Here is a 15,899-nt window from a genome sequence, read left to right as displayed (position 1 = left end):
TGGAGTCCCAGGATCGAGTCCCATATCGGGCTCCCTGCTCGGCAGGGAGTCTGCTTCTCCCTCTGACCCTCTTCCCTCTCGTGCTCTCTATCTCTCATTCTCTCTCTCTCAAATAAATAAATAAAATCTTTAAAAAAAAAAAAAAGAAGAAAGGATCAGTAAAACTGTCAGAACCTCTTAAAGATTGGCTGAAGGAAAAGGATTGAGAGATTGCATTTGGTTAAAGGTGTGTATGCACAAGGAAATAAAACAGGACTTTTCTCTATTAGTTAAGTATTCATCATTTCTTTATACTTGGGTACTTTACCTATTTGATCTGGGAAAATTCAAACGCAGGTAGGTAGCACAATAAAAGGCTAGATTTTAATGACAAATTTAAGTTTGTTTCTATGAGCTTCCAGAACAACCAAATGACAAAGACTAAAGTAACTACTCAGCTATTCTGTTTAGACCACTTATTCCCTAATGCTGGCTCAGCAATAAAGTTTTCCTAAGTCCACAGTGAAAACAGACATTATTTATTATATCCTTATTGGGTAATATAGGCCATATTGTACACATACACATTTCCATGTATCACAGAACCTGTTCTTTCCTGAGAATGATGGACCTTTTTCTACATCTTTTCTCCTTTGATTTTAAATCCCTTCATCAAATGACGGTGACAATGATTAGAAAGCAAATTTTGTTTTAACATCCATACTTGACAAAATAAAAAGTTGCTGCCTGATGTTTATCCCTCAATTTGGGGGGGGTATTTTGGGAACCAATAATCTAATTGTCTAAGAGGTACTAAGTGGCTTATTTATTTAACATATCTGAATAACTTAAGCAAAAAGGTGTGAATTTAATAGGATAGCTTAATGGAAAGCTCTCTAACCCAAAAAGCAAAGACAAGCAAGAAGATAATACAGATTTCATGTAAATCCATCACACTGCTAACAGAAATCAAAACACAGGCCAGTCATAATTATCTTCCTATATGAAGACATTCGTTTTCACACATATCAAATACAGAAAAAGTATAAAACTACTGGAGGAAAGAGTCTGCTATGGTGCCAAGTTTTGCTTTTCCACTCCTGTTAACTAAGCCTACAATCCAAAATACCAGTAGAATTCACACCTCTTTGTACTGCTTTTATTAATCATTTACAATCTGTTCCATAGGGAGGGCATTTTTCTTCAGAGACTATCAAGAAGGTCCTGATGCTTTGGGTCACACTGTTTCAACTCTGGAAAACAATAATACTACATACATGTCGTCTCTCCTTATTTACTGATAAATTTCATGAGAGGTGAGGGGAGAGAGCACATGTAATTATGCAAGTCAGTTAGAATCCTACTTTTAAAAGAAACCCTGAAAAGTTGAACATTTTAAGTCCCAAACTATGTTGGTATGCATGTTTAGTACTCTACATATTAAGTGCTTCAGTGAAACTTACAGAAGAAACCAAAGAATGGGATACACTTGGAAAAACATCAAGTAACAGGTTTAAATCCCAGGGGTTTCAATATGTTTTACTATGCGGCCACTGTTTAGAAACAAAGCCATCTTCAACTATCAGAATCCTTGTTATATTCTTTTAAAAACTGCCTTAGTTCCTTCCATATATTCATTTTTTAGTTGGTTATTTAAATGTAACCTGTGTATAAATAAATTCCCAATTGTGTTTTGAAACAGCTTCTTGGCTCTATAGACATTTAAAACAAATAACCATTAATAAAATTTTAAAAAGATTGTTCAACATTCACCACGTGGCAAGCACAAAGGATGGTTTGTTTACACTCTCATGGAAATAGGGATTCTTTCCCGTTTTCAGATTAAGAAAAGTAATGCACAGAGACATTAAGCATTAGTAATACACAGAGATGGGGCTCAAAGTCAGACCTGTTGCACTCCAAAGCCCATGTACTTTCCTTGGAACCCACCTATTTCTTGACAATTTAATCTTAATACTGAAGACTTTGATATCTTTATTCCATTAGATCAGCAATTTTTGTGTCAAGGAACTTTTCAAATTTAATCATAAGGTATTTTATCAGTAAAATAAGTAGAGTTCTGGAAAGCAGTTCTGCTAAAAGTGGAGCACATATATAAGTGACTGCAAATTATTTACTTGTTTGGCTTACTAAATATCTTGCAACTGATTAAATAAAAAATAATAATCTCACACTTGATTTTTAAAACTACCCAGAGGGGTAAGAACCTCAGGGGAGGAAACCCAGGCGCAGAGATTTTAAGCAACTTGCCAGAGGTCCTACAGCTGCCATGTGGCAGAACATTTATAACCAGGCAGCCCAGCTCCAAAGCCTCTTACCCACTGCACGGCCCTGCGCGGCCCAGCAGAGCACTGCCATCTCCAACAGAGCTGAAACCTAGGACAGCCCTTTAAAATTCGTCTTATTTTAATCTTACATTTGCTTTAGTTAAGGTTTTTTTAATCTCCTAAAAGCCTAAATATACATAATTTTTAGATCACAGATGAAATTTAACTTCTGGGCCTTAAACTAATGTTAAACACGATCCGACTGATGAATAGAAAGAACACCTTGAGGGAATACACTAATTTAATTCATCTTAATTTATCTAAATCCACAAGTTGAGTATTTTAAGTAAATATTTAAATAATAAAAGCTCGACACCATGAACCTTCCTTTAAAACCTCGCACAATGCAGAAATCTGAACAAATCAGATGTCTTTAGTTTGAGGAGTTAGAAAACAGAAGACACACAACCCTTAAATAAATATCTAAGATGTTGAAGACGGTTCTTACAGGGTGTGAGTAGAGTGAGCAGCAGCAAAGCCCCCGAGATTAATGACTGCCCCCACAAGCAGGCACGGATATTTGTCACCCAAGTCTACAAAGAAAGGGCAACATCTGACAAAACAATAGTGAATAGGCTTTGTAAAGCTTTCACAACTTTGATGTGTAAATGATGAGGGGAAAAATGCATTCCTTGCTCTAAAAGGTTTAAATCCTTTCACTTTAAAATATATTTTTTTTAGAAAGAAAATATTTAAATTGTCAGTTCCCGCAAGTTATCAAAAATTGCAAAAATGATGCCTAAATGTCCATCAGTCAAAGGATAACTGAACAAAATAAACACCTACAGCCTGTGCCTACCCGACTATACATCTCAGCATAAAAGATACTGGCCCCCAAATGCTCAGATGCTAAACACAGAGGTTTATAAACTTGGACCCAGTGTTTTACTCTTGCTCTCCCTTTATTCTTTGAACACTCTGCCTAACACAAGACCACAATGACCCTGTACTTGTGCATAAGTACAATATGAAAATCCTTTTCTTAAATCCGTAGTTTCCAAAGACAAAGCCATATCCCTAGGTGATAGCCTGTAAATTACTATAAATAAGAAGAGAAGATCCTAGCTTCAGGCCATTTTCCATTGTTTCAATCTGCAACAGAAATGGTTACAAAGCAGACCTGTGAAGCTAAAAATTTGAGAAAACCAACTAACAGGGGCTTCTAAGAGAGACTAGAGTACCTGAGTATCCTTGGTAGGTTCTGCGTCAGAGCTGGCACACCGGTAGAAATAGAAAAGTGCACAAGCAGCAAAACAGAGAGAGATACTAAGATAGCAGAATTAATGACCACCGCCCCGCCAACAAAGCCAAACACAAACAGCAGCATGCATCCAGGACTCATGGCGCTGTGCTGGCATGGTGAAATACCGGAACCAGGAGGCCTACACAGGGGCCAAAGGGGAATCTTTGTAGTGAGGATCTGTCATTCAGCGGCTGCCACAAAAACAATGCCATCAGCAGCAGCTTTCCACTCCATCCTGCAGCAGCTCCGAAGCGATGACGTCATCCTGCTCTCCCCACCTCATAACCATAGAGCTGCTGCTCCTCGCGTTTATGCAGCGATCCAGAGCGACAGCCAGCCTATTAACTACTTTGCTCTCCACTAAGAGTCCTGGCTTAGCTCATTGGCTACAATGCTGGGAGATCTGCATAATTTATTCACACTTCTACAGCAAACAGAAGTCTAACCCTTTCAAACATGCTTCTTGGTAACGAAAAGGACTTTAAACCAATTATACAGGAGAAATGAAAAATTTTCAGCACCCCCTACAAATCAGAAAACTTTAAACCTGGTATAATCTCCATTAAGTATTATAAAACAATCAAAATACCTCGATACATTGCTTAGATGGCATGGCTCACGATTTACCTTTTAATAGTGAGGGCTGTTTCTATTTTTCTATGCTATTCTCTCCTGTAGCATTCCAACCATGCTTTTTGAGAGAGAGCTTTGTGAATCAGCCTAACTATTGTTCCAGGATTAAAGAACAGGGAGAAACAGAAACAGATTATTTTGATTTTTCTCAAGGCAAAATGTTTAATAAAGCTTACCTAATTCTACTATGAGCTGTGGACTCTAGTTGATCACTCCCTGAGAGCTGATGAAGTTTTGTTCTTTCTAAGTGTTCCATATAATTATGGATCATCTATTTTGAAGAAAGAAAAAAATATGCAAATTTTAAGGCCAATATCTGAAATAAAAACAGTGTTTTAACAAGGGAAACATTTTTGTAGAAATTTCATATTTATCAGACTACCCACAGTTCCATGGAAAAGAATATTAAGGATGAAAAAATTTTAGGTGGCAAAGGAATATATGCAAATGTTTACATTTAAAGATGCTGGTGTCCAAAGAAGTAGCCAACATGTTGCTTAGCATAGCAAAAACTTTAACAATATGTGACACTATTAAAAGATAAAATTTTGACATAAATAACACAAGTTAGAATATAGGCATTGGGGAGGAGGTGATAAAAGACCACTGATAAAAATAATAGAGGGCATTTGAGAAATCCGCTCACTAAAATGGGAAACAAAAAAGAAATTAACATGAAACTTGAGAAGAAGCCATACCCTGATGTGGTGATCTTTTCCATTTTACAAAGGATTCAGAGTAAATATCACTTTCGATTTAATTAAGTAACTTAATTTAATACCAAGATGTTTATTTCTTGTGCCTATAGATTTCATTAAAAGAATGTTAAAATATGGGGTGCCTGGGTGGCTCAGTCGGTTCGTGTCTGCCTTTGGCTCAGGTCATGATCTCAGGGTCCTGGCATTGAGCCCCATGTCAGGCTCCCTGCTCAGCAGGAAATCTTCTTCTCCCTCTGCCCTGCCCCCCACAGGTGCACCTCTCTCTCTCTCAAATAAATAAATAAAATCTTAAAAAACAAAAAGAATGCTAGACTATTTTCTCTTTCATTTGATTGTTAAATTTATTGGTATCATTAATATAATCATCTAATAGTAAATAAAATGAAAAATCAGAGCACTTTGATTTTATTTTTTAAGATTTTATTTTTAAGTACATGGAGCTCAAACTCACAACCCTGAGACCAAGAGTCCCATGCTCTACAGACTGAGCCAGCCAAGTGCCCCATCAGAGTGCTCTGATTTTAAATCTTGGATAAGGAGCCATAAAATGGACAAGCTGAATATGGAAGTAAAAACGTCAAGAATATCAAGTATATAAACTGAAAAGAAATTCTGTAATCCTATTTAGTTTCTGGTAATCTACAGTTCCACTTTTAAGGAACCTAAATCGGGCATTAAAACATGTAAAATGCAACAAATTTCAATCATAAAATCAAAAGGCCTTTGCTAGATACTAACATGATACGATAAGAAAAAATAAATTTTAAGGAATAAGAAAAGGTATGTTAGCAATCTAAAAGAATGCAAATTTGAAAAGTAGACAAGAAAAGGTTGATGACTTTCTTGGGACTATCCTTTGAATTCTTAAAACGTGAATGTTCCTTGAATGCTTAAAAAGGCATGGAACAGCTATGGAAGTTTCTAAACTTTAGCTGTATGAACATGGATTTCAATCTCAACATAACATGAAAATATGCACTGCAGCATATTAAAAGCATAACTACTGAAAGAAACAAGATTTTGAGCAAATTTATAAAATTTTTAAAAAGCACACTTTTTTTGGGAAAATTTTACTTGGCATATATGCAGAAAAATTAAATACATAAATCTCTTTGAAATTGTTCTTTACTTCAAATAAACAAAAAGCTGAACTGATGCATGAATCAAGACAAGTAATTCTATCAAATCAAACATTATAAAAGAATTAATCAGTCTGTTTCCCAATTAGAACTGTCTAAATAAGAACTGTATCAGGCAGGGGCGCCTGGGTGGCTCAGTCGTTGGGTGTCTGCCTTCGGCTCAGGTCATGATCCCAGGGTCCTGGGATCAAACCCCGCATCGGGCTCCCCGCTCTGCGGGAAGCCTGCTTCTCCCACTCCCCCTGCTTGTGTTCCCTCTCTCGGTGTCTCTCTGTCAAATAAATAAATAAAATCTTAAAAAAAAAAAAAAGAATTGTATCAGGCTAAGAAAAATTAATGTAGATTTACAGGGATATGGTATGTGAAGGCATTCTTTAAAGTTTTGAATTTACATATCTTCTATTTTAAATTTACAGATTTTTCTCTTTACCCCCATTTAAAGAACATATTTGCAGAAATACAGTTTTTGCCTTTGTGTCAGCAAGTCAGAAATAATGAACTGTTTTCTTCTTGAATCAGGCAGGAAGAACTTTAAGGAAAAAAACAAAAATGAAACTAAAATAACAGTGATGGTTGGGCCAAATAGATATCAACTTAAATTTTCAAAAGATTTTAGAAAACCTAAGTTGAATTCTTATATACTGGATAGTAATCATACGCAATTGATTAGCTCAGATGAAAGAATCTAAGTTTCCCTTAAGCACTCAAATGAAGAAAACAGAAATCTCCCCTAGGTAGACTGCCCTTATAGTATTCTATTTATTCAATATAGACAAATAAAGTTATAAATGCAAAGACAGAATCAGTTCTACGCCCCCCCCCAAATAGTCCATTCTGTGGATTGATTGTTGTCTTTAATGATTTTTTTAATTTGTGAATTCTAGGGGTGCCTGGATGGCTCAGTGGGTTAAGTATCTGCCTTCGGCTCAGGTCATGATCCCGGAGTCCTGGGATCGAGCCCCGCATCAGGCTCCCTGCTCTGCAGGAAGCCTGCTTCTCCCTCTCCCACTCCCCCTGCTTGTGTTCCCTCTCTCGCTGTGTCTGTCAAATAAATAAATAAAATCTTAAAAAAAAAAAAAATAGGGCCATACTTTTAAAAAAAAAATTTTTTTTTTAATTCTAGGGGCGCCTGGGTGGCTCAGTCATTAAGCATCTGCCTTCGGCTCAGGTCATGATCCCAGGGTCCTGGGATGGAGCCCCACATCTGGCTCCCTGCTCCTTGGGAAGCCTGCTTCTCCCTCTCCCACTCCCCCTGCTTGTGTTCTGTCTCTCTCTGTCAAATAAATAAATAAAATCTTTGGAAAAAAAGGTTTTTTTTTTTTAATTCTAAACCTTCAAAAGACTGATTCCTTCTTCAAATGATATATCCCATATATAATTCCAAAATGGTCTATGTAATGAAACTGGTTCCAGTCCAATTAAACTAGCACTTTATAGTACAGAATAATAAAATAATAGCTAACATTTATTAAGCATAAGTCAACCAGTGCATTTATAGCCAGTTTCATTTAATCCTCACAATATTAGAATTTTATAAACTCCAGTTTAAGATTAAAATAACTTGCCCCATTTGACCAGCTAGTTACTGATCAACTGTGTTCTAACTGTTGGCTTTAGGGCCAGAACTCCGGTCCCTCTGACTCAGTCGTCAAAAAGTTAAGCATTCTAGGACCAGTTTTGTATTTGCCCTTTTAGTCAATTCTCTAGGCAAGCGATAAGCTCATTGTTCTTTCTTCCTCACACCCACAAGAAAACCCCACACCCTAAAGCATTTCCTGACGTCTGAAATAAAATATGCACTACATTCTGTAAATGCATCAAAAAAAGTAGAAAAAATAAATTGTATGTAAAAATTTTAATTAGGGGCACCTGGGTGGCTCAGATGGTTAAGCATCTGCCTTCGGCTCAGGTCATGATCCCAGGGTCCTGGGATCGAGCCGCGCATTGGGCTCCTGGCTGAGGTGGGGAGCCTGCTTCTCCCTCTCCCTCTGCCTCTGCCCCTGCTCATGCTCTCTCTCTCTCTGTATCTCTGTGTCTCAAATGAATAAATAAAATCTTGGAAAAAATTTCTTCAATTAAAAAATTTTTTTATTTTTAATTACAGGGCTTCACAATATAGCTCTGCTTTATTTTTTTTTTAAGATTTTATTTATTTATTTGACAGAGAGACAGCGAGAGCAGGAACACAAGCAGAGGGAGTGGGAGAGGGAAAAGCAGGCTTCCCCGCCACCCCCCAGCAGGGAGCCTGATATGGGGCTTGATCCCAGGACCCTGGGATCATGACCCGAGCCGAAGGCAGATGCTTAATAACTGAACTACCCAGGAGCCCCTATAGCTCTGCTTCAAAAAAAAAAAAAAAAAAAAGTGAATGGGAGGGCAGGATCAGTGGTGCCAGACAAGAGAGAAAGGTGAGATAGTAAAAGAGGGCATGCTTTAGATAATCTACTATTGGGTCCACTAGCCCCATCCCTCCTGATCTCAAAACTACAACTCTCCACTTTCTCAGGTATGTACATTAATTCACACTTATTCAGGAGTTGATTCAGCAACAAACAGTTGGCAGATCCAGAATCCCCTCTGCATAGAGAAATCACAGCAGAGGTTGACTGTCAGCTTGGATAAAACTGGGAAGTAAGGCAATAAGTGAGGTTTTGGAGAAAAGTGGACTTTTAATCGTGTTTGCCATAAATCTTGCTGTGCACAGCCCAAGAATCATATATCTATACTTGCAAGGCCACTATTCTTAAGGTTGTTGCAATGCCAGAAAGCAAAGAGGCATAAAAAAATTTCTAGTGCTTTTAACACTCATTACGGTCCATAACCTAAAAGTGTTATTGAAAATTCAGGGAACAGGGGCTCCTGGGTGGCTCAGTAGTTAAGCCTCTGTGTTTGGCTCAGGTCACGATCCCAGGGTACTGGGATCGAGCCCCACATCCGGCTCCCTGCTCAGCAAAGAGCCTGCTTCTCCCTCTCCCTCAACCTGCTACTCCCCCTACTTGTGCTCTCTTTCTGTCAAATAAATAAATAAAATCTTAAAAAAAAGAAAAAGAAAAGAAAAATCAGGCAACAAAATATGAAAGACCTAGGTTCAAATCCAGTCACATACTAGCATGAAATTTGGAACAAATCACTTCATATTCCTCTCTAAACCTCAATCTCTAAAATGGGGATGGATGATGGGAGTTTGGTCAGAGGATGAAATAAGAATGCATTTAGGGCGCCTGGGTGGCTCAGTTGGTTAAGCGACTGCCTTCGGCTCAGGTCATGATCCTGGAGTCCCTGGATCGAGCCCCGCATCGGGCACCCTGCTCAGCAGGTAGTCTGCTTCTCCCTCTGACCCTCCCCCCTCTCGTGTGCTCTCTCTTTCTCTCTCTCTCAAATAAATAAATAAAATCTTTAAAAAAAAAAAAAGAATGCATTTAAATACTCCCTGATGTAAGATGAGGGTTCAAGTTTTTGGTGACTAAGAGTATGTATACATGTGGCCCAAGTGCCTCACAATTGCTTAATGTTTGTATTTCCTCCACTGCCTTCTTTAAGGCCTATCTTCTTTTAAGCAAATTCAGTATTGGTACAAAATTTTGGATTTGATTTGAAAGAGAACAGTTATTCATATTACAAAAAGAGCCACAGCAGATTTCTCTTAAGCAGCAAACAATGTGTTTGATAGAAGTGCCATTTAAATAACTTTTTGGGGGGTGCCTGGGTGGCTCAGTTGTTAAGCGTCTGCCTTTGGCTCAGGTCATGGTCCCAGGGTCCTGGGATCAAGCCCCACATCGGGCTCCCTGCTCCGCGGGAAGCCTGCTTCTCCCTCTCCTACTCCCCCTGCTTGTGTTTCCTCTCTCGCTGTGTGTCTCTCTGTCAAATAAATAAATAAAATCTTAAAATAAATAAATAAATAACTTTTCTGTGTGCATGTAAAAAAGGTTATCTTCATTGCAGGGAATAGTGAAAAGATAAAGTTAATCCCTTCAAACTTCCTTTCCCTGAAGGTTTCCAGAATTTACCTTTAGTTCACCTAGCTCTTTAGCAATGGACAGCTATTTATAATTGCTAACTGAATGGCATTTCTAGTATAGATGTATAAGCACAAGAAAACGTGGTCTAGAGCAGACAGACCCATATTTCAAAGCAGTTATCTGTGTGTTACATAAACCTTCCTTGAGGCAGAGCAAAATAAAAGGAGCCTATCAGGGGAGAGGAAAGAAGCTGCTTGTGACTGAGGGAGGGGATCCTATGGAAAAAGCTGTCGTGCTATAAGTGAAATCTGCCTTAGTCACTGGACAGGCCCAACTCTGACTTGGTATTTAAGATTTTCCCGAGATCGCTTTTTCTTCCTAGTGTCATTCTCTGAAGGAATAGGTATAGAAAAATTATTATACCTTTTTATTTGAAATTAAGATGTCAGGTTTTTTCTGTAGGAACATATTTTCATTTTTATTAAATATGAAAAAATACGAAATTTCACTTTACAGTGGTTTTTTAAAAAATGCAATTTATGGTCATTTTTACATACTTCAATTTAACAATCCTCAATTTTTACCAAGGTTAGAACGTCAATGAAAAAACAAAATGATTATTCATTATTCATCACTATCAATTACTTATAGTACATAAACACACTCCTCCAACCAGATTTATGTTTATAGTATTGCGAAGCACTACCAGTTGTTCAGGCTGGATATGGTGTAAAAAGATCCAACAACCGGCCTTTAACAATCAATTGGGGTTTTTCTGGTGGGTTTTTGCTGTTGTTGTCGTTTTTAAGTAGGCTCCACGTCCAGCACAGAGTCCAACACAGGGCTCAACTAACGACCCTGAGATCAAGACCTGAGCTGTTATCAAGAGTTGGTCACTTAACTGACTGAGCCACCCAGGTGCCCCATCAATCATTTTTCAACAGTCTTAATACATACCGATTGCCATCTGATTAAAATGTGGGTATTGTTTTTTTTTTTTTTAAGATTTTATTTATTTGACAGAGAGACCCAGCGAGAGAGAGAACACAGGCAGAGGGAGTGGGAGAGGGAGAAGCAGGCCTCCCGCCGAGCAGGGAGCCCGATGCGGGGCTCGATCCCAGGACCCCAGGAGCCGAAGGTAGACGCTTAACGACTGAGCCCCCCAGGCGTCCTGTGGGTATTTTTCTTATACTGACAAGGCTGCTGTTTGAGCTCTTCCTGTCTTCCCAGGGCTCCATGCTTCCAAACCTCTGTATCCAATCTTTTCCGTCCACCACTGAATATCAATTCTTCACAGGTGACTACAAAAGCTAAGATAGTAATAATGAAACCTCCTATGTCAGAAATTCCAACCCCTACTCAAGAGAGTATTAATCATATTATTCCAAAGCAAATCCTTAAAAGTAACAATATAGGTTTCTACCACAGGCAGGATAAGAGATCACAAACGAATGAAAAAAAAATGGAAGCTGAAGACTGGAATCATCTGTATCCTGGGAGATTTGGATGAGAAAGGGAAAAAAAGAGGAACTATTTTTTTCATGTAACAAATAGTGCTTGAGTCTATGAAAATTCTCCTTATTGAGGTTTGTGGCCCCCAGACTGACCATGAAACACAAAAACAATTTTCACATTCAGGAGACTGCAACAAAGGCAGCATATGAAAGGCTCACAGAGAATCATAAAAAGGTTAAAAACATGCTCAGGTACATTTTCTAATTTGCCTTGAAGAGATTATGTACTAGAGTTATTAAGTTAAAAAAAATACTGAAATTTCATGCAGAAAACCTGTTTTAGGGTCATTTTAATTTCATACACAATTTGTGTTTATATTATTTGTTAGGGGCTTAATGCAAATAGGCCCTTTATAGTGCATTATAAATACAGAAACTCTTACCAACAATTTACCAATCCATCATTTCCCAACTGGTAACAAAATAAATTAAATCAATTCTATCATTATTAGCATGATATATACTTTTTATTACACACACATTAGTTTGTACTTAGCTGGCAAAAGAAACTATCGGAACTGCCTTAGTAATTAACATTATTCTGTGGCACACTAATTCTCATCCATGAATAGTTAACTCCAGACAAAAAAACAATAGAAGTCAACATTTGGTAACAAGGTAAACGCTACATGAAATTTGATGTTTTCTGGACATAATCCCCAAGAATTATATTAGCTGACTTTCAAAGATATAAATATAACTTCTCAGGTTAATTCCTTTAGTGCAATATTAACATGGTAGAAACAACCCAAAAACCCACCTCAGTGTGTCTCTGATGTAATGCGTTATATTCCTTCTTCAATTCTGCTTCTCTTTCTTCAAGTCTGCTAACTGAAATTAAGATACATACATTTAATCAGAACAAAATATAAGAAATTTACTTTAAAAAATTCCATCCTTAAAACCTGGAATAGGTTATCCATAATTCTTAGCAACTTTAGGATTCAGTGCTTCTTAGAGACCTCTCTTCACCTTCCTTTTTATTTTAATTTTTTTAAAAAGATTTTATTTATTTAATTGACAGAGAGAGAGAGAGAGACAGCAAGAGACAGAACACAAGCAGGGGGAGTGGGAGAGGGAGAAGCAGGCCCCTTGCCAAGCAGGAAGCCCGATACAGAACTCGATCCCAGGGATCATGATGACCTGAGCCAAAGGCAGTCGCCTAACCAACTGAACCACCCAGGCACCCCTCTCTTCACTTCCCTTAATAAATAAAACTTTCAGGGAGGGGGGATAAACTGAATTTAAAAAATCCCCTAAACATCAGATTGGTTCTCCTAATATGCATATGTTTATCAGGTCATCCCCCTTAAATAGGTTTTAAACATGATACTCAAAAACATTTTACAAATAAATCCCCTCACAGAAGTTTTAAGCTGGAGTTTGGGCCCAAATCATTTATTTCTAATATTGATATTCAAGCTCTTTTTCACTCCTGGGCAGTATGTGAACACATCCTTGTTTGTTAAGTACTTTTTCTGCTTCAGGGCTTCATTTCAGGGACTCATCTCCTCTTACTTAGCTCCCTCTGCTGATGGAGTTTGTGAGTGGCACTGATTTGGAGGTAGCGCTCGGAGTACAACCATGTAATACATTTTTTTAAGTTTTAGATCCTGAGATACAGAATGTTAGGACAGGATTTCCTAGGAAGTGGCACTACCAGAGGGGAATGGTTCTGGGAGAAGGCAGAGTCCAAGCAGGACCACAAAGAAATTAAATTACAGTACTCAAGAGAGATGGTGAAGAGCAGCACTGTTACCACCAGAAGCGAACACAAAACTATGATGGTGGTGAGGAAGAGGGGAGACTGGCCAGCCCGGAGGAGCTCATACTGCCTAAGGAGCAGGGAGAAACAATCTGGTGCGAAGAAATAAAGCTGGTGCCACAGGAGCCTGTCAAGATACTCATTTAGGTCTGTTTAAAAGACTTCGATTAGTTGGAAATGTTCTGCCGGTATAGGTCTGCTGGCTGCAAGCATGCAAGATTGCTTGTAAGCCACAGCCTGTGACCCTGGCAGATGGCTGTAGAAGTAACTACTATGAACAGATGGCCATAGAAGTAACTATGAACTATTAACAGCACACACAGGAATGTTTCCCTGTACCTAATGTGAACACACCAAACACCAAACAACGCGGAACTTGTGCTGCCCAGTAAACTCATCTTTGATTTGTGTAGCTTTACCTGCTACCTTTTGTTTGAATATCTTGAAAATATGTCATTAATTAGAAAAACTGTAGCTCTGTGGCTAAAAGCAATAATAAGAAAACTTGTAATGCAGGTGTATTGTGATAACGCAATAGGTATTGAAACTATAATTTTTAGGGCTGCTTCTGTGATTTTTATTTAAACACAGGAAATCTAAGCAAATAATAGATATTTAGTTAACAATTTCACAACAAATGTTTTCTACTACTTCTTGTCAATTAAACTCATCTAAAACCTTAACCCTGAGACTATTGGGTGAACCTTATCTATTTGTAATTGTTCATCTGTGTATATCAAGATTTTCTTGATATTGTACAACCAAAACAAAATGAAGGTTGAGTCTAAAGTAAAACTGCAACTATAATTCATAAACCTCATTTCAAATTTGTGCTCAACAGTCTCATTATTCTTGTCAGCTACCTTGACATCAATTCATAAAATAAATTTATATCGCCAATACCACCATTACTCATAACAGCTAAAATTTCACAGTGCTTATTATATACCTTGCACTGTCCTATGTGCTTTACATAAACAAAATTATCTGAGCCTGACATTAACCTTATGATGAAAGTATGATTACTACATTCATTTTAGAGATGAGGAAACTGAAGTAAATAGAGGTTAAGTAACTGGCCCAAAGTCACAGTTAATAAGTGACAAAACTAGGATTCCTAATGGAGGAGTCTGGGCCCAGAATCTGTTTTGGCTTTTTAAGATTTTGTTTATTTATTTGTCAGAGAGAGAGAGAGAGAGAGAACACAAGCAGGGGGAGCGACAGGCAGAGGGAGAAGCAGGCTGCCTGCTGAGCAAGAAGCCCATGTAGGGCTGGATCCCAGGACCCTGAGATCGTGACCCAAGCCAGAGGCAGATACTTAACCAACTGAGCCACCCAGGCTCAGAATCTGTTTTTAATTACTGTGCTATGCTGCCTCTCAAGAAATACCCCTTTTAATCTGTTCATACATTGGAGTCTACTTTAAAACTTCACTTGGGGTTAAAAAATGTATAGACGGTACTCCTTTTCACTTCAAACAAAAAAACCTCTGTTTTTATGGAAAAAAGCTCATCACAGATATTATGACTCAAAGGTATCAAACTGCCAAGAAAAATACATACCCAACCTTATTAATCATCAGGGAAATACATATTAAAACCAAAATGCAACAGTTGTTCCATACCCATCAGAATAGCTACAATGAGAAACACAACATACCAAGTTCTGGTAGAATATGGAGCAACATGGACCCTCATACGCTACAGGTGGGAGTAAAAACTGGTACACCCAATTTGAAAACTGTTGGGCAAGATTTAATAAAGTTGCATATTTACCAACCCTATGACAAAACAAGTTCATTGCTAGGAAATACATGTACGTGTCCACAAAAGGCATTTAAAACAATGCTCAAAGCAGCACTATCTGTAATAATCCAAACCTGGAAACACACCACATGTCCATTAACAGCAGAATGGATAAATACTCCTGAACTGAAACACTACTCAACAGTGAGAATGAACAAATTATTGCTATACATCATGGATGAATCTCACACACAGGAGACTGAGGGAAAGAAGCAGAAGCAAAAGAACACAAAGTTCAAAAGACATACAGAACTAATCTAAAACTAGGTGTGTCAGAAGTCAGGGTAGTGGTTAACTTTTGGGAGGAGTTAGTGACCTGATTAATTTACTGTGTGTGCAGCCCCACCCAATTCCAGTTCAAACACACTGAGCACCTACTCACATAAGCACTTTCTCTGGCTTGAATACTCATTATTCTTTATGTTCTTCAACAACTTCTGTGAGTTCAACGTTTAGCAGAGGACTAAACAGACTTCTAGAAGCACTACAAACAAATTGTGCCAATTCACTATTAAAATGTACAGGGAGATGAGCAAAAATGTTACCAGACTGAAGAATTAAAAAAAGAAAGAAAAAAGATGGGCAATATGAGAGGATAAATTGGAATTACTCTTTTGAAGGTTGGTAGTTTGACATCTAATAAAATAAGCAACGTGTATGTCCTCTGACCCAGTATTACTATTATTTTTAAGATTTTTATTTATTTATTTGAGAGAGAGAGAGAAAGCAGAGCAAGCAAGAGAGCTTGGGGGAGGGGGGCGCAGCACAGAGAGAGAGGGAGTAGCAGTCTCCCCA

At 38.0% G+C, this 15,899-nt stretch overlaps 1 protein-coding gene across 1 annotated transcript in view; it reads right to left on the bottom strand.

The window, feature by feature from the left end:
• SPAG9 (sperm associated antigen 9) overlaps window positions 1–15,899 on the bottom strand; it is a 137,450-nt gene that overhangs the window by 69,038 nt on the left and 52,513 nt on the right. Inside the window, 2 exon segments of the mRNA XM_027626312.2 lie at window positions 4,380–4,474; window positions 12,295–12,365. Of these exon segments, the coding sequence (XP_027482113.2) occupies window positions 4,380–4,474; window positions 12,295–12,365 (166 nt within the window).

Source organism: Zalophus californianus, chromosome 16 (assembly GCF_009762305.2).
Source record: "Zalophus californianus isolate mZalCal1 chromosome 16, mZalCal1.pri.v2, whole genome shotgun sequence".
Lineage (NCBI taxonomy): Eukaryota > Metazoa > Chordata > Mammalia > Carnivora > Otariidae > Zalophus > Zalophus californianus.
The sequence above is the reverse complement of the archived record's forward strand: the minus strand, read 5'-3'. Positions and strand labels throughout refer to the sequence as shown.